The 19196-nt window shown below is 40.3% G+C and overlaps 3 protein-coding genes across 11 annotated transcripts in view; 2 read left to right on the top strand and 1 right to left on the bottom strand.

The window, feature by feature from the left end:
- The first annotated feature begins 311 nt into the window (after positions 1-311).
- On the top strand, positions 312-8165 carry FBXO22 (F-box protein 22). 2 transcript variants are annotated; one of them, XM_084531822.1, is made up of 7 exons: positions 312-469; positions 603-735; positions 1093-1180; positions 1593-1688; positions 3006-3170; positions 4151-4316; positions 5491-8165. In XM_084531822.1, the coding sequence occupies exons 1-7, from the start codon at positions 366-368 to the stop codon at positions 5915-5917; spliced, it is 1179 nt and encodes a 392-aa protein (XP_084387948.1). In that variant the 5' UTR covers positions 312-365; the 3' UTR covers positions 5918-8165. The 2 variants fall into 2 exon arrangements, with proteins under 2 accessions (XP_084387948.1, XP_084387947.1); XM_084531821.1 differs by having other exon boundaries at positions 5488-8165.
- A 135-nt stretch (positions 8166-8300) lies between these two features.
- Positions 8301-19196, top strand: part of TMEM266 (transmembrane protein 266) — a 102498-nt gene continuing 91602 nt past the window's right edge. Inside the window, exons 1-2 of the mRNA XM_084531802.1 lie at positions 8301-8593; positions 8974-10153. The gene's annotated coding sequence lies outside the window, so the exon portion shown is untranslated. The remainder of the gene's footprint in view (positions 8594-8973; positions 10154-19196) is intronic.
- NRG4 (neuregulin 4) overlaps positions 10274-19196 on the bottom strand; it is a 45821-nt gene continuing 36898 nt past the window's right edge. For 6 of the 8 annotated variants that reach the window (XM_084531827.1, XM_084531829.1, XM_084531828.1 and 3 more), the window contains exons 5-6: positions 14413-14492; positions 13672-14320 (exon numbers count right to left, since the gene is read on the bottom strand). In XM_084531827.1, the coding sequence (XP_084387953.1) occupies positions 14304-14320; positions 14413-14492 (97 nt within the window). In that variant the 3' untranslated portion in view covers positions 13672-14303. Of the gene's footprint in view, positions 13327-13671; positions 14321-14412; positions 14493-19196 lie in introns of those variants that run through there. The other 2 variants (XR_014696702.1, XR_014696703.1) reach the window with 2 other exon arrangements.

Here is a 19196-nt window from a genome sequence, read left to right as displayed (position 1 = left end):
GCCGTGACACGGAGACCCCTGCGGGGCCGTTCCTCACTGCGGAGCCTGGAGTTCCCCGCAGTGCTCCCCTCCATTAACGGGTTGTTGCAATCGTTTGTAACCTAATGAACTTATAAAGCCATTGGAACCAGCGCGCCGGCGCTCCGTGGGTGGAGTTTTTTATACAGAGCTCGCAATAAGGTGCGGGAACGACCGCGGCCGCCTCAGCGGGGCCGGAGCCGCTCCCCGCAGCCGCCTCAGCGCCGAGGGGAACCCGGGGGGGGCGGGGCCGCGCCTCGCGCCGCCGGAAACGGAAGCGCGCGCGCACGGCCCGTCCCGTCGCCGCGCGCGTGACGCAGCGTCCCGGCGCCGCCGCCGCCGCTGCCATGGAGGCGAGCGGCCGGGCCGCCTTCGTGCTCAGCAACCTGGCCGAGGTGGTGGAGCGCGTCCTCGGCTTCCTGCCCACCAAGGCGCTGCTGCGCGCCGCATGGTGAGGAGCGGGGGCGGCGGGGAGGGGCGGGGCGGGGGGCGCCGTTTCTGAGGGGGCTGGGGAGGGGCCGTGGCAGCGGCGGCCGCCCCGCGTAGGCGCGGTGTGTGCCTGTGGCTGTGCCTGTGCCTTGCAGCGTGTGCCGCCTCTGGAGGGAGTGCGCCCGCCGGACCCTGCGCACGCGGCAGCGCCTGGCCTGGGTGTCGGCGCTGGAGCCGGGGCCCGCCGACAGCCACGCGCTGGTGCGCGCGCTCGCCCGGGAGCTCGAGGTGGGTGCGCGCGCGGCGGGGGCGGGAGCGGAGGGGAGGGGAGGGGAGGGGCCGCTGCTGAGGGGGAGGCGGTGCCTTAACGGCCCGTCCGTCCGTCTGTCCGTCCGTCTGTCTGTCTGTCAGCGCCCCAGCCGCCGGCCCCGGCGCTCAGGCAGCCCCCCAGCCGCAGTCAGGCCGCGCGGCTGCCGCCCCGTCCCGTCAGGGCTCCGGGGAAGGCGGGGACAGCCCCTGCCAGCACCCGCTGCCTGCCAGCACCCCCCCGCCCCGACCTCTCCCGAGCCCGGCCGGTGGCTCAGGGAGCGGGGCGGGGCGGGGAGCCGGGACGCAGCGCAGCCTGCCCCTTCCCTCCTCCTGCAGAAGGTGCACGTGCTGCCCCAGACCGTGCTCTACATAGCGGATGCGGAGACGTTCAGCGGCCACGAGGAATGCCACGAGCAGAAGAAAGGTAACGGCGCCACTCGTGCTGCGAGGGAGCTGGCAGCCAGGTGCAACGCGGAAAGGAAACGTCACCTACCAAGGGATTCTCATACTCTGAATTTCAAAGCAGAGTAATCTTTTGAAAAAATATGACCACTTACCCCATTTGCGGTGCGAAACACAGCCCTCGGTTGTTTGTTATTTTACACAGATGTGCATTACACGGAGGAAAGTACAGCAATTTATTTTCTCACCCCGCTGACAAGATTGATTCCCATTCCATGTGCTGTTAGTGCTGGACGCTTACACATAGTACAGTTTTTTTTGTGTTTGTAGTGTTGATAAAATAGGGTGGGGTTATTGCAATGCTTGTTCTAGTCCTGTTCAGAACAGCGCCCTTCTACTTCTCTGTGCTTACTTTTTTTTTTCTATTTTAACAGCTAGAAAAAGAAACAGTAAAGAAACAGCAATTGCACTTGAAAAATTGTTGCCAAAACGATGTCAAGTTCTTGGACTGGTCACCCCAGGGATTGTAGGTAGGAGTCTTCTTTAATGCTTTGGGTTTTTATTGTTAGCATTTTTTTTCTCATTTCTCACCTTAAATTCTCTTTCTATGGTGTACTAGGGTGTATTCTTCTGCTCGTCCCTGTGAGCATAGAGGATAGATTATGCCCTGTATGTTGGTAGAAAGCTCTCATATATCAAAAAGTGTAGCAGGAGTCTGCTTAGTATGTTTGCTTTCCTTCTCTGTCACCAGTCTTGAACAGTCTTGCTTAACATGTGTTGGGAAGGGCAGCACAGGCCTCTAATGTGAAGGAGTAAGGAGTTGCTTGGGCAACTTTTTGAGGTCATCTCTAGCCATAAGTACTTGTGATTCTGTTCCTACTAAAGACTGTTTGAATACTTCCAGTTAGAGTAAGTAGATTATTGTTCTCTTCTTTTGTCAGCAGGATCCTTTTGCTTCCTTAATTCTTTTCTTCATGTTTTCTCTTGCTGTATTTATAAAGTATAACAATCTCAGCCTGTAATTACTTAGACAAATCACATAGTTTCTTCCTGAAAGGAAGAAGATAAGACCAGGTGGCTTATCTTTGCAGTGCGGATACAGACAGTACACCAGTGCATCAGCTTGTCCTTGTCCTGATGGAATTAGTTAACTTGATGCACTTCTTCATTTTATTTTTTCCTCACGTTGAAGCTTAGTTCCCCTGAGATTAAATGGCAAAATCTTTTTAGTATTTCCAAGTGAGGACACCAATTGCATAGCTCAAATCCAGGTTCTCAGTCACTTGAACCAGATCTCTGGAGCAGTGCCATCTGTTCCATTTATCCTCCCCTAGTCCCGGAGTTGGTCCACGGTGTTGTAGTATTGCTCTACCTTGACTGTGGTGATTGATTCTTGTCAGCAGCATAATCCAATAATAGGGTGCTGATATTTGTGTCAGTTTGCTTTATACTGTCATCACACGCTTGTACAACACTGTGCCCTGTTTCGTAGGTAGTTCTTAAAAATCAGAGTATCCTTGTGTAGCCACAGAAGTTGGCTGGAAGGCTGGGAGACTGTTGTATTGCACGGTGCTTGTTTTCCATTTGATTTGAATTTGGGGGAAATTTTCCAAATTGTCTCCTCCTGCAAAGTGACTTCAGCATCATCTGTAGCAAAGGGGACTCCTAACATGTTTCGTCTTTCCAAAACAACAACAAAATTAACACCAGCTATCTTTACATGTGTATGGAAACGAGCTGTCATGTTTTATGTCATGTATGCTGCTCTGCCTCTTTTAATCTATATCACTGTGTAGACAAAAACATTAGAATCACTGAATGTGAGGTGTCTTTTTGTGTCGTCGTAGTTACCCCTATGGGTTCAAGCAGCAATCAACCTCAAGAAATTGAAGATGGTGAAGCTGGGTTTGCTCTGCTGTTTCCCAAAATTGATGGTGTAAAAATCCAAACCTTCCATTTTCCTAAAGACTTGAAGAACAGGGTCTTTGATGAAAGTAAATTTGCTGAAGCAGGTAAGTCCCTGTTCACCCTTCGATCTGGGCTTTTGTGAAGTGTTGTCTGGTTCTTCTGGGCTCCAGCGTGGAATTACACATAGAACCAACAGCTTCTGTGCTAATTGTGTTCACAGAGCACTCTGGGGCTCTGTAGGGCTGCTGCTGGTCAATCAATCTATGTTCCCTTTTTTGTCTGGAGTACTGAGGGTAAATTATCCTGAGTACTGCTGTCAGATTTCTTTAGGGCTGCTAAGAGGGATCTGTTTTGTTTCGAGCAACTCTCTAACTGGTTAAAAGTAACGATAAGTGAGTTTATGTCATTGGGAATCATTCTTACCACCACAGTTTAGAAGTGGGTGGGGAGGAGCTGCTGCTTTTCTTCTCCAAGATAACTTTCCTTTTAGATCCTAAGTCATTTATTGTAGCAAGGAGAGGCAGAAGAAAAGACAATAGATTACAATAAATACAGTTTACATTCTTTATGTTGTGTTCTTAGCAGGACACAACAGATCATTTACGAACAGGGTTTCGTGAGTGTTTTTGTTCTGCAGACTTGGGATTTTCTGTCTTGGGTTAAACAACTGGCTGATGTATGCAATTTATTAATTTTTTCAAGTAAAGTTACTTACTGCACTGTGGTTCTTCTTGAATAACTTGTATGCTCAATTCCTATCTGTAAAAGGACAATTAAAGATGTCAAGTAAAACACAGAAACTGTGCTGTGGTAAAACAAATGCTCTGTGAAAAAAGCTGGAGGAGCAGATACAATCTTCTTTTCATCGGCAAGTTTTTTCAGAAATTCTTACATAGGTAGAGAATGCAGCCCAGCTCCTGAATACGTGACCAACCTGTGTCTTGTTTTTCAGTTGCAGCAACGGAAAGCTGTTAGTAAAAGCATTAGGTGTTATTTAAGGAGAGAGTGAAGAGTGTATATGGGATACCTGAGCTTCAGGGGAAGTCAAAAATAAGGGGAATTATGCTTGTGTTTTTATTTGCAGGTCTGAAGAATAATCCAGATCTCCGTGTGGTTCTTCTGTTTGGCTACAACTCCTGGAAGTCTGGAGCTACTCGATTTCTTCATCAAATAGTCAATCCTTTGAATGAAAAAAGTATCATCCTAGCTGGGGGACAGGTGGAGAGCTTTACATCGCTGACATCTGAGAAGTAGGTATCTTTCTCAAGGTAAATTGTGAATTAGATTTAAAATAGGAAAAACTCCGCAGAAGTTGTAGCATGTTAGCTGTGTCCTACTGGAAATGTCCTAGTGGTAGTAGAACAGTAAATTATTTTTTTTTAAGAGAACGAAGGCCAACTGCTACACCATGAGTCAGCAAGAAGAGCTGGAAGCTTTGTTTGACTGTTACAATTAGGGTTCTGGAAAGCCAGCTAGGAAAGAACTGTGAACAGTTCCAGCTTCAGAAACACTGTATGAGTTTATTGCAGTCTGTGCTTACTCTCTGGCTTGCAGATAAATTGTCACTCATTGTGACAGAGACCACTTACATGACTGTTCTGGTTCTCTGTCAGCCTCATCTCACTTCACATCACAGAGCAGTAGCTGAACGTGCAGCCAGGACTGTTCCCAGGAGCACACTTAATGTGCTGCAGCATTGCAAGGACGTGGCACTCACAGGAACCGGCTTGATATGATCCAAGTTAAACCCTGTCCCTCTACCACAATCCCTGCAGGGCAGATGTGGGCTCCTTCACTACAGCTGCTCAGCTGTATAGGGAGAGCTCCTTGTGCCTTCTGACTTGCTGGTGCCAGTGCATCCTCCCTGGAGCAGCCTGTGCTGGGGAGTGTGGTGCAGACACTTCTGTGGGCTTCTGCCAGTGTAGGTCTGGACTCTGTAGTGTTACAGACATGTTTCTTGCGTCTGAGTTATACCAGCTGCACCGTTATTCCAGATAAGAGAGCTGACCATGTTAAATTATTGCTCATAAGCAATAGGTAACCATTAAAACCGGTGCATTTTGGCTAGCCAGGGAGACCTGAAGCACCAGGTCTTTGCTCAAGTTGAACTTATAGCTCAGTTGGACTTAGAGAGTTGTGACATACACAGAGTGCTAAATGTATTTGAGAAGCAAGCTTATGATTAATTCCAGGTATTGAAGTGAAAGGTTTTCCTTGTGAAAGGTTGCTGTTAAAAGAGGATAAAAATGTTGGAAGTTTTTTTTTCTGTTTTTGTTTGTTTGTTTTGTTTTGTAACTAAGGCAGCTTCCAAAATCACCAGGATGTTGGTCTGTTTTGCGTCTTACTTCTGTGGCAGCAGATTATTCAGGTGTGAAGTTGACTTCCTGAAATGTTCTCTAACTAAGGCCTATTTCCTTTCAGTAGTAACGCCCAGCCCAGCGATGCCTGTGGTGTGGTTGGACTGGCTTTCAGTGGTCCCCAGATCCAGAGTGCGACAGTTTTGTTAGACCAGGATGTAGCTGATGAGAGGACAGCAGAAGCCGCCATGCAGCGTCTCAAAGCAGCAAACATCCCCGAGCGTAACACTGTTGGCTTCATGTTTGCATGTGTTGGCAGAGGATATCGGCATTATAAAACCAAAAGGAATATGGAAGCAGATGCATTTAGGAAGTTTTTTCCAAATGTTCCCCTCTTTGGCTTTTTTGGACATGGTGAAATAGGATGTGATCGAATAGTTACTGGGAATTTCGTATTAAGAGAATGTAATGACGTAAAGGATGACCTGCTGCACGGTTATACTACCGTAATGACTCTTATTCATCTTGGTTCAACAAAACCAAACCAAGTGTAAATATGTTTTTAATGCATCAGTGACCTGTTTCTTTCATTACAGAAAACAGAAAAGTCTGGCAGAGTGGGCATCTGCAGTCAAAGCACTTTCCAAAGCATAAACATCATTCTTGTATTATCCAATCCTGTAGGTCGAATAGAGTTTCTTATAATAGCTGTGGGAAAGCTTTGCATTGTGTGTAATCCCATGTACGCATCAAAACTGCAGGCAAATGGTATTTAATGGAATTCTGCAATTGAAGAAAGACTCCTTTTTTCTAAAAAGAGAATGGTTTGCACAAATTGCAGTTGGAGTCCAAGTAATCAACATGTAGAAATAAACAGTACTTTGATGTGTTCTATTTATGTATCCAAAACAGTCTGGAAAAACTACTGATGCGTACTGAAATACTGATGCATAAAATCCACCATTTCCTGGATTTTACTTTGAGAAATGCACAACCTGCCCAGATTTGAGTCCTAGTTACAACACTGAATGGGTTTACTAGGTAAAATGAAAGAATATCTTTAGAAAGAAATAAAAAATGCTCATTAAATAAAAATGAAATTATGTAGAAGCATCTGGCCTGCCATTCTTAGAGGAAAAGCTCTGATTTAGTGAGAGATGCTGTCAAGTTAAAAGCTCAACTCATTTCACCATCTTGAACTCAATTTGAGTTGTCTTAAATATTTGGTTTAGAATATTATCTGATAGTTTGTACGTACCAGCAATTTTAGTCTTGGTGTGTATCAGTTTTCTCAGTCAAAATGCACTAGTTACCCTTCCTTTTGGATTCTCTTATAGCATGATGCTTGCTATTACAAACTTCTAAGTCCAAAGCGCAAAATATGAAGACTTCATCTGGTATCTTTAAGTTCCTTTAAAATTTTTTTTGCTTTTTAATTTGAATTTATGGGCGACACATGATCTGGTTAAGTTCTTTTTGTATAGACTTGTAAGACTTGTGTTTCTGCATGTTTTCCCATGCTTTTGTGAGCTGAAGCTTTTACATCTGTCACCTATTTGGAGTGCTGCAGCTGGAATGCTGTATTATGATGTTCAGATAAGTACATTTAGAATAATTTCAAGTGTAGCTCATAATGTGATTGCTCACTTTTAAATTCCTTCCTTCGTTTTTCTTTCATTTAGTAATAGAGTGACAAGAAAATAGGATTTATTTTGCAACATTTCAGCACATTTCCAATTGCCCTATCAAGTAACTGGCCTGTCCAGTGTAGTAAAAAAGAAAATAGTTTGCTGTATGTTGTACTATATCGTACTAGATGTCCTATAACTATATTTTGCTTTAAATGTAACACCCAAGACTATGCCATGTTCTTGTCAATGTCTAGATGAAACTTTTCACTGACAGTAGCCTAACAGGCTAAGGAAGAGGCATGTCTGTTCTGAGTTGAACTATTGGTCTCACTGGGTGCTGAGCACTGACAGTACGTTCCCATGGCTCTGTTGGTGATTTGGTGATCTTTTCTAATTATTATTATTATTATTAATTCAAAGAAAGTGGATGGGATGTTAAACTCCCACTGGCATTCTAGGGATAGGAGATTAGCTACTGCATTTGGAAGAGAAAGTAGCTGGGAATTCAGTGTTCTTGAATTTTAAGAGAAGCATTAGGGTGGGCAGGGGGTTACATGTCTTCAGCATAACTGGAATGTCATGTTTGGTCCTTTCTGATTTTGTAATGTTACATATTTAACAGTAGGCAAAGAAAATGTGTGTTTCATTTCTGTAATAAAGACAGGTCTCCTGTAACAGTATGAATTAGGCCTAGTTAGCAGCACGGCTGTTAGCATAAGCCTGTGAACTTTACCCATCTTCTTGCTGTAGTAGAAGTAAATGAATTACAATCAACCACGTGTCTGGAACAGCAGTGCAAACGTGTCTAGAAGTGTCCGAAGAAGCAGATTGTGTGCTTCAGCAATGGCACAGCAAAACAGAAACTGAGAATGCAGTTTGAAGGAGCTAATCATCAGCGAGGTATTCTCTGCCCAGTCCTGTAGCTAAGGGTGCTTACACATCTTGAAGGTAAGCACAGTGCAAAAAAGCCTCTGGTAATGGAATCCCAAGAGCTTGCAGCAGACTCCTGGATCATCTCCAACACCGGGGAATGGGGAATAGGCCAGGGGATCCCAGACACATACCCTGTCTGGCTGGAATTGCTGTGCTGTCTCTCCTGGACTGCATCGTCTCTCTGCCGTGTAATTCATTACACTGCAACATGTGTGATTAAAGCGTTTTGGTATCCAGATTTGGTTTGCTTCCACATTATCATTTACTCTAAAACTATAACAACTCCTGAGTTAACCCCAAGTATATTTGTTTAAGGCAGCATGTACCACCTGTCTAGTGCATTGCACGAAAAGGCAGTGTGTGTTCTTTGCTGACAGAAAACTTTGCAGTGCAGTAACTTGTACCTCTGTCATTCAAAAGTGATAAAGTGGACAAATTTAGTCAAAGGACTGTTCAGCAACTGAAGCAAAGTGAATAGCAATGCTTCTCACAGAGTGCATGAAAACACAAGACTTCTCTAATGATAATTATCTGTACAGTTAGTTACTGTGGTGATGGTAATGTTTCCTGCAATATAAATCCTAAGGATTTTGTTTTGCTGAAGGAAAAAAAGAAAATCTAAGTCACAAGACCTGCAGAGAAGAGTGGTGATTTTGCTGACACAAGGTAAAAGGCATTCTTTATCCCCATGTTTTGAATATGAGCAATGTTTCATTACATGTTTCTTTTTAATGCATCTTTTAGTTGAGTGAACTGTAGGTATCAGAAGTATAAAAAGTAATAGGCAAATGTATGATGTCTAATCTCTTATTTGCACAACCAAAATAGCATTTACAAAACGTAAAACTATTACAGGAATTTTTATTTTCAAATTAGTAATTCAATTAATAATGAATTAGAATTCAGTTACTAATTCAAAAATCCACTCTATAGGATTTTTCTATAATTTGCCATTGTAAGAAAGCAAGAATAAATCAGTAAAAGTGGAGGCAAATTGTCACAAGTGTACATTCAGAAAGCAGTTTCAGTTAAAAACTGTTCTTAAGCCCATTTCTCAGCCAGATACAGACTCCAGAAGAGGCTGCTGTTTTGCAAGAGGCTCCAGGTTAGCCTCAAGGGTGTTCTGCCTAGGAACATGTCTCCTGATCTACAGGCTCAAAGGTGTGCAGCAAGGTAAACAGCTCATTTCTGGTGGTGGTGTGCCTGGGTCCTGTACCACAGTTTCAGATGAAATAAATACAAGTCCAAACATTGTAGGACCCTTGCACTGATTACTGTACACCTACCAGCAGTTCATAAAATGTGGGGTATTCTTCTAAACAGGTAACAAACAATTAGTGGGAAAAAATGGAAGCTTTTCAAAGGAAAAGTGAAAAAAAAAAATTTGGATTATTTGGAAATGATATTACCTGGACATGTGTGTTTAGAATTATTAACAGAGAAATAGCTATTTGGAAAATAGCTTTGATAATTTAGGAACAAAAATTTTATTCCTAAATCAATGGGATTTATGCTTCTAAATTGTTTAAACACTTTAAAAAGTATATAAATTGCCATAATTAACATTTCACAGCTAGATCCTCACTGAGATTAGCAGGTAGCACTGACTTCTTAAAATAGCTGTTTCGGAGTGATTCTTATTGCTGAATCAGTGGCAGTCATGTCACCTCGAGATAATTTTTCACAACTCTGTGAGTTAGAAACAGCTTTTTTAAAATTAAGCTCATTTTAGTTGAGGAGACAGTGTGGCAACAGTGAGAGCAAACACTAATCCCCTGAAAACAGGAACTCCAGAACCGGTGAAAATGACTGAATAGTTTGAAACAGCAGTGAATGTTGTGATGGAGAAAAAAAGAATAGAACATACAACATAGATTCGAATTACGGAGCCCTGTTAAAAATGCCAGTAGATGGTCAGCTACATTTTTACAGCCCACTGTTTGCCTGTACAAAAGTAGTAGTGCAAACACTATTACTGAGAGCTTAACTTGAAACCAGTCTCCTGTCATGTTCACTGAGAACGTTCAGATGTGGTACAAACTGACCCAGAGCTGAATTTAAGTGTTAGAAATTGTATTTAGTGTTCATTTGGGGGATGAAAACAGTGCTATCTTGATGTTATTTCAGGTTCTGTTTATGCACCCTTAGCTAGCTGTAGGAAAAATTGCTGGTGAAAGGCTTTTTGGAGTATCGCTTCCAAGTATGCAACTGAGCTGCAACCTGCCTGTAAGTACTTCAGTACTTCATTTCTGTTTGGTACTTTGCTGTCAAGACATTGCTCTTAGACATTAGAATATAGGTTATGTTGAACAGGTTAAAAGTACTAAAAACACAAGAAGAACGGACTTTGAATAAGCACAAGCAAGTAATATTACATACAATAATGATTATTTTTTTTTAACATCTTTAGACGAACACATGTTTTTGTTTGCTTGTTTTCGCCAAAAGTGCAGAAAATACTGCAGTACTTCTTTAAAGAAGAACCTTTTTCACTTATCTTAATAAAAAAACCCACAACAATTTATGTCTAGATTCTTCTGGTTATGCAGTATAATCAGAAATACAGTAATGTTCCATCTCTTCATTTACATGCATAGATGTCAACAGAAGACATTACATCTAAGAGAGAGATACAATGAAGATTTGCATCCTGGTAATGTAAATAACATTGCCAAAGAATCATAACCAGTTTAGCTCTAGTTCCCCTCCACTCCCCGACTCGCACAGATACACATTCAGTAATATTCCCGGGTTTGAATATGGTCATAGTACAAGTGAAAACTCCTACCCAAAATAATCCACAGTTCTGTCAGTTTTTATCTTAAATAGCTTGGTATCGTTTAAAGCTGAAAGGATGCCAAATACCAATGGAACATAATTGAGGGGCATGGGCTTGTCTTTTAATGTAGAAGAGGTAGTTGTCCCATGTTCCATCCATAACCACCTTCAACAAAAGCTCTCCCTCCCTGGGCAGCCTCTTCTAGGTACATATCTCGTGATACAGAATTTGCTGAACACATAACAGGAAGTTTTAGCTTTTTAGCCATGATCACTGCTTTACCTTTCCGCATGGCTTCTGGTCAGTTGGTAGTTCCTACAGTCACAACACTTAAAACAGAAAGCAGTGGTGCAGCTGGAATGTCTGTTGTGGTAAGTTCTCTCCCCCACTTCTTCCCTGCTTTCCATTTTGAAATAACTAAATCATACTGTCAGAGCCTCTCTATTGTTCTTTCAAAATGCAGGGCCAGGAGAAAAATAATTTTTTTGGTGCAGTAAATTGTGAAGGGGTGGCATAATATTGAAAGTACCGTTAGAGTGGTTAGTGCTACCAAATGGATTGCCCGTTGGTTATTCCACATAATATTTAACAATATAAATCCAAAGACAGAAAAATCTTCATTTTCCTTGAACAGGTATTTGAAAAAATACAGGAGAGAGAGACTGAACAACATATAAGCAGCCTCTTAGGTCTATAAAGAGGTTTCCTGTTAGTGGTTGGCATTTTGTTCTGCAAATGATCAGAAGGATTCACTAACACATTAAAAAGAGCCCTTTACTATGAGGAAGGAAAGGAAGAAAAACATGATCCTCAAGTATAAGAGAATTTTTGCTGTAACAAATCAATTGGTATGTAATTGTACTAGTGTAGGCTCCTAGGATACCAGTCTTTTCCCCTTCTCTTCCCCCTGTAACTTTTAAACTGGTGGAGAAATAATTTCAAAGATAGGAGATTTTATGTTTCATGAAAACTGGAGTCAAGCAGAGAAGAGACCGTGACTCATCCCTGTGTATGCACGTAACACCTTTTACGCTCCACTGACTCCAGCCCCAAGATCAGATCCATTGGAACCAATGTTTCTGTAGCTTTCTTGCTCACAGGACTACTTGCTTAATTGTGTAAGCAAGCATTGCACAATTTTATTAAATTGGATGTAATGTTGGCTACCCTGCACTTCCTGTGGCATTTGGCCAGCTTAAAATGAATTTGTAGCCAAATCTCCTTTTGACCTGAAAGACAAATTCCCCGAACTTGCAAATTGAAATAAATAATTTTAGAAACTGGAATGTTCTCTTTTGCAGTGGATTAGAAGGAACCTGAATTGCTAATAGGATTTCATTCAAAGATAACATTGTTTCATAAATTGACCTGTTTGCATTTAAACATGGTTTTGTTTTATTCATTCTCACTTCTTGTACAAATTGTTTCCTGGATAATGCAAACATGATTGGTAATACTGAGTAACTATTCCATGTTTGTCTGGAAAGCTGAGAGGGTTGTAGGAGGTTATAGTGTACAACTTGAGTCCATTTATTTTTCACATCTTCTATTAATATTTCCTTCCTGGATTTCCATTTAAGACGACCATAAGCCTTTTCTTCTTTCAATGAAAATAGCATGCTGAAGTTTACTAAGTCTGAATGTCTCGTGATCAATAACACATGGAAATTATTTAACAGCCGTCTTCTGTGACTAATTTCCACTGAGGCTATGCAAAGTATTTTAGGGAACACAGATTCTAATGTAGCTGTCATTATTGCTGCGCATCTAAGCTCTGCATTTAACACTGGTATGTCCATATGTGATGAAAAAACACTTTCATCTTTCTTAGCCTTTAAAACAACATTATCAGCTTCCTCGTGAGTATCTGCTAAGGGTATGAAGTCCAAGAAATAACATCTAAGTTCAGTTAATTTGGGGAGAAACTTATCTTTCCGTGCTTTATATAACTTAATAAGGAACTTCTCTGGATCAGGGCCTCTACTTGATTTGATGCTTTCAGATTTTCCCTTTAGATGCCAAGCTTTAACTTGGGCTCCAACTTCTCTGAAATGAATCCTCAGAAAGTAATGTATTTTTCTGTGTTGTTTTCTAATAGTTTCTATGTTACATTTTTTTCCTTGACTTCTTACCGTACACACTGTAGCATTATGCCTTTTCTTCTCTGTCTTGCTGTACTTTCGTCTACATTGATATAAAATACACAGTATTTTTTCTGACAAAAGAGCATGCAGTAGACACCCTAGGAATTGAAGCTTATTCAAATTTTTCTTTGCACTTCCATTTTTATACACCTCCATTTTTTTTATTTCAAAGATGAGAAATATGCATTCCGCATTTTCTCCCATTTGAAATCCTGAAATTTTCTCAATAAACTTTCTCTTCAAAATAGTATTATAAATGCCATACAGTGAACTGCTAGGTAATGTGCCATTATGGAAATAGGTGCATTTTTTCCTAGTTGCAACCTCCAGTGATAGAAATGAGTTGAAAATAAAATTGTTCAATTCACAATTTCTGTGCCGCTGACCACCCATCCGGTCTCTTTGTGTCATCAAGGCAGAAAGAGAGAAAAACCATGCCATGTCATTTGACCTCTCTTTGCCAGAGTAAGGGAATCCTGTAAGGAACCAGATAGCGATATATATATTGGTGTGATCAGCAAATGGTTATGTGAGTAAACCAAAGGGATCCTTAGAGAGGACAGTGCTTGTCCAGCCAACACACCTGTCTAGATAATATATTGTTTCAGGAATGGACCTGATGAATACAATTCCTGACTTCTACTGTCTGAAATATCAACTGTAAACCTAAAGTAAGATTTAGATCAGTAGTGAGAATTTTAGAAGGCGGCAAGACAAAAATAAAACCAGCAAGGAAGGTACCTTGCTTAGTATTAGGGACATATACCAAGCAAAGGGTAAATACTCTACCCAGTAGGCTACTTCTAACCATTACCAATCTCTTCTCTTAGTATTTTCTTTTAATTTGAATTAAAATCTTGTGCCAGAAAGCTGACCAATACAATAGCAGTGGTATCTCACCCTCTTATCTTACTATTAATAATAATTAAAAAAAAAAGCTGAAGAAAGGTACTTCTTTTTTCCTACATCTGGTAAGAGTATTCTGAAACAAGCCAAATCCTTGACATACTTCACAAATACAAATTTTGAAGCTACTGAATGAAGAGAGTTTTCAACTCCTTTGGGATGATCGTATCAAAAGTTCATGGTGTTACCTCGTGCTAAAAAATCCTGATTGTCTCACATTCTCTATGTAGTGAAGAAAGATTTCATACTTCTCATGCAGTAAGAAACAAAATTATGTCATGCTTTTATCTGTTCATCATTGAAAACAGTATCTCACAAAATCCAAACATAGGTTATAGTGATTTCTGTATAATTTGATACACCTTTAAAAAACATAAAACTCTATTAAATGCAACAGTTTATGTATTAATTGCAGTTTTCTCTAACACAGAAGTAGGACTGCTCTTACAGCCTACTTTCTTTACTTAACCCCCTTACCATTTCAACCACTACAACTTTTATGGTTGCTCTGCACGTCGTTTTCTCACCATTCTTCCATGCTAATGCTTTACTCTGTTATTATTTCTGAAAAACAAAAAAACATGAGTTTCACTAATGAAAGCTTCCTCCCCAGATTTTGTCACAGAGTCCAATCATTTCATTTTAAGTGTACTCACTGTTGCAGCCATTGCTGCTTGTAGTATCAACCAGGTTGGCACCGCACTCTGATGAACTTGTTCTGGGAATGGATGCTTTCCTGACAGTAAGAAACAAAAAAGAGACATCAGGGATGAATAAATCAAACAACACAGAGAACAAAAGGAAGTTCTCAAAGAAGACACTAATTAAATGACCCTTCTACCAGGGGAGAGTAACACAGGTCTTCTGCAATTACTGTCGAACTAATACTCATCATTGCTGAGAAGCATGTATTTGAGGGAGAACAACAGAGATCAGAGGCAGGAACAGCACTTGGAACTAGACAGCTTCTCTCCTGAAGTTAATGTTCCTGTTCCAGTCTGATTTCTCAGGTCTTTATTAAACAATGAGTAGATACCACAATATTATTTATCAGTAACTCTCTTAGCATTTGGAAGTGAAATGTCAATAGTGCGATATTTTCCGTACTTTCCTGAGGAGAAGCAGATCCTTTAGATAGAAATGATCTCTTGTTTCTTTCCTTCTTCATTTTAATAGTAATTAGACATATGCGCTCTTGAGAAAAGTCATGAGCTATTCTCTTTTCTGTCCAGTTTGTGTCCTGTGGTGGTATAACTCCTCCACAAAATCTGTTGTCTTGGATAGCTCAAATGGCTTTATGCCTAGACCCTGTTGTTTTGGCTGGCTGAGTTCCCATTCATCAATATAAGCTTATCATACAGGTTATTTGGCATTTCAATATGACTTACAATAAAGTATAGCAATAAATTGCAGATTTAGTTTAGTTTTCCCTTGGGTTTTCTCTACCCCTCTGAGCTGTGTGTGTGGCACTCTGCACTATGATTTAAAAAAAAAAAATGTGTTATGTGAAATCTGTGCTAATCAGCTTTCTAAATTGTCTTCCGGTAAGCCTTGTACAGTATGTTTCTGGAGTAGGAAGGCCAGGTGGACCTCTACTGACACCTAAACTGCTTGTAGTAAAACATACCATTTGTTCCTTCAGTAACAATGTAATAGCAGGGATTCTGAATACTTTCCTGTTTTCCTCAGAGGACAACTGTAGACTTTATCAGTGCTGTTTACAGGCAGGGTGCTGTGTGTGTTTGAGAGCAGCTTGATCTACTTCCATGTACTGGATCATGTACTTCCATCTGCTCACAGGTTATACTGCACCTAAAGAGGCACTGCACCCATACTCCAAGACTTTTTTTTAATTATTATTAAATAGCAAATCACTCTTATAACACCAGTTCTGATTTTAAAAGTGTATGTGTGTGTGTGTGTATATATATATGGATATATTTTACATTTGCAGTCTTTGCTAAAAATACAGTTGTTGGCATGATGTCCCCTTCCTAGAAGTGTTCAAAGTCAGGTTGTATGGGGCTTTGCACAGCCTTATCTATTGTGTCCTCATATATGTCCAGATGTCCTTATCCAATAGCTGGACATAGCAACGTGCTGAGCTTCGAGAGGAATGCAGCAAGCAGAAGTGAGCATGCTCTTTAAAGATTGGGATTCCCTCTTTGACAGAGAATTGACATTTATTGCCCATGAAACAGAACAGTCCTGGAAATAAATAGGAAGCTAAAGTGCTGAACTGGTTTCCACATTACTTTTGGGTGTGGACAGCACTGTTCTTATGGTGATATAAAACTGTTCTACGAGACTCATTTTTGATGAGGCATAAAAACATAGTCTTTTCTTTGTAACTGTTAAAGATTCTTCATAATTTTTCATAAAAGGAAAGTAAACCAACTTATTACTACCTAAATAATTATATCCTATTTATCTGAAACTCAGAGAGAGTTCTAAAGTAGCCATTCCTTCAGCAAGTTTCAGCAACAATAGGAGGTTTAATCTAGACAACTGTTTATACTTCCCAGTTATAAGCTGGTTTTTTCATCACCAGTCCTTCAGCACTCCTGAATTCCCTCTTCCTTCCCTACATTCTCTGCTGTTCCTTTCACTCAGACCTTAATTCCCCTATTGTTATTTCACTCTATTTTCCATCATTCTCACCCTCCAGCTATTTCAAATACTGTTTCTTCATTGTCTTTGTTTCTCTCTCCTTTGCCTTATCCTTGTAGGTTTGATTTCTTAAACTATATCATTGTGAGGAATCCTTGTATATAATCAAATACAGCATGAAATCAGCCTAACAGCAGATTGAAAAAAGTAAATCTTTGATAAAAATGCGACAAATCAGCTAAATATAAAAGGAGAGTTGTTTCCTAACGTTCACCCTGAGCTTTTCCTATGCAGCCCTTCTCTTTTACAGGCTACTTTCACCATTACATATGAGTTTTATGAGCAGAGTAACGCTGTCCTTTCTCCTGTCCTTGTATGCTGCATGAATTTGTTTGTGGGGAACATTAAATGGATGCACACATGCCTGGTTCTGAAATCTGCCACAAGCAGCCTGAGAGGAAGAAAACTTGGAAAGGAGGGCAGATGAAAGTGATTACAGTGACAAAATAATACAGCATTGATTTCCTAAAAGAGCTGATGTATAATTGTAGGGAATCAGTTTCTCTATAATAAGTTGCAATTAATGTCTCCTCTTCTGCATTCTCCCAGATCACATTATGTACTAAAAACACACTAAAATCCTCTGCTTAAAGTGCCACAGAAATGCTTACTTACACACAATATGGGGGAAGAAACTCTGCTTTCTTCTTTTGGATCAAGCATATTTGCTAACAAAGTGTAGTAGTGGAAACCTGATAGCATAATATATTTCTCTAAAACTTAGATGCAATATATCCTGTCAAAGAGGACAAAGTCAATGACAACACAAACTTTCAGCTAACCCTTACAGGCCCTGGTCCCGCTGTCTTCTAATATGTTATGATACAGCTGGTAGGGCAAAACAAAACATATTAATGACAGCTGCTAGCAATTATCCTTGTTTGTACATCTAAGGACAGGAGAATAAATTAAAGTAGCTAGGTAAGACTCCTCTGATACATTGGTTACATCAGTCAAGAAATAAGGACTTTTGGATGTGAAGTGTTTCTTTTATAGAAGAGTTCCCTAGTATATGATGGTTGTGTTACACCCGCCTTCTGGAGTGTTCAAGGTGAGATAAGTCAGTTTTTAGACAGTAATGTTCTGTACTTTAAAGAAATTAATTGTGATTTTTATGAGATTTCCTAAGTTAACCTGGTATGTAAGCTAGATTTAAGGGCAACTGTGTCAAGATTGAGTTGCTGACCTTGTTTCTGTTTTAAAGAGACTCTACCTGTTCTGCCAGTTAAATAAGGACTGAGTAAATTGATCTCCTATAAGTAAATGGTGTTTGAGGCTCACCTTAAAACTGTGTAAGAGAGGACTTGTGTAGGCCTGCAATTGCTGTACTTTTAAGCTTGTGTACTCTATTATGCAAGGCTCTTTGTCTGTAAAACTCAGTAGGCTGTCTCCAGCCTTCACCTTATTGAAGGTATATCTTACTTGTATACCTTACTGTATACAAGACAAAAGGGTTTCCTGAATGGATTAGTCTTTAAATTCTCTGCTCTCTGAAGCCTTTTTTCCTCTTTTCGAAGACAAGATTTGCTTCTAAAGAAACAAAAAGTTATGAGACTTGCATGAATTTTTCTAAGTTACTAAAAACCGTATTCTGTTTTGGTAACTTTATAGTAATCTGCAAATACTCTTGCTAACTACTAATCTGTGGTTGCACTGCTGATAAGACAGGATTAATTTAATTAAAGTGACTAAGGTAAGGAGTATCCTCTACAAAAACTTTATTTAATACGAACTTTGTTTGTCAAATACTCTGAAATCTCTTCTCAATGTCCTCAGCTATGGGAAAAACAGGCACCTGGTGGGTTTCTGTGACAGTAGCTGAAGTGAAAGTAGACTGGCTCTTCCCTGAAAGGCATGGATCAGAGAGGTTGATTTGGTAATATGATTATTTAAGAGCAAAGAATAGAATTGCAAAAACCTTAGGATATCATAGCTAAGAAGAAATGCAGAAGAGCAGCAACAGAAAAAGCGAATGATCGCTAATAATTACAGGGGTTAGCAAGTTATCTCATCAATACATGTTCACAGCATAAGGGAAAGTAAGCTCTTGCAAAAGGCACGGTACCCTAAAGACAAGGGAGGAAATAGGAGATGAAGGTGTCTACTCAGATGCAGAGGGTAAGTTTGTTTGGGTTTGGTGCAAGTCTACTGATATACATGTATGTATTTAGTGTTACAGCATCAAATAGATGGGTTATTTAATCCTACTAACTCTTTACGTGTTTTCATTGGGAATCCTAATACACCTAGTAGTCCTAATGCTACAAAAATAGAACTTGTGGCACTTGCTGTACAGCACTGACCTCTTCATGCTAGTTCAGCGTGATTGATCCTGGGTAGATGTGTTAGCCCTCTGATGTGTTCTAAATTTCTGTTAGTTAATGAATATCTGTCTGGGATGGTTCTTGATTTTGATTCTTTACTTACAACTTTCCTCATTAAAGTAGGAGCTGTAAAGGCATCAGTTAGTTTGGCTGCCAACTCAATGCAGTGAAACAGTTTCTAGTCACTTCGGTAATTTGCTTCTACTTCTAAATCTTTGGAGAACGTAAGGGTTGACCAATATTTGAAAGTAATAACTCTAGGTATACTGTAAAATCTATCAGAAACTAGTTTACTAGATGTGTTGTGTTTTTTTGTTGGTGGTGGTTTTTTTTCTTTTTACAAAGCAACTAGAAGTAATAGCTTAGAAAAGTCATTTAGAAGGAATACCACAGGCAACAAGTTGAGACATCCACATTAATTATGCTGAATAACCACACAAACCTTA

The sequence above is a fragment of the Aythya ferina genome (assembly GCF_964211825.1).
Source record: "Aythya ferina genome assembly, chromosome: 11".
Lineage (NCBI taxonomy): Eukaryota > Metazoa > Chordata > Aves > Anseriformes > Anatidae > Aythya > Aythya ferina.
Note: the sequence above shows the minus strand (reverse complement) of the source record. Positions and strands in the feature narration are given on the sequence as shown.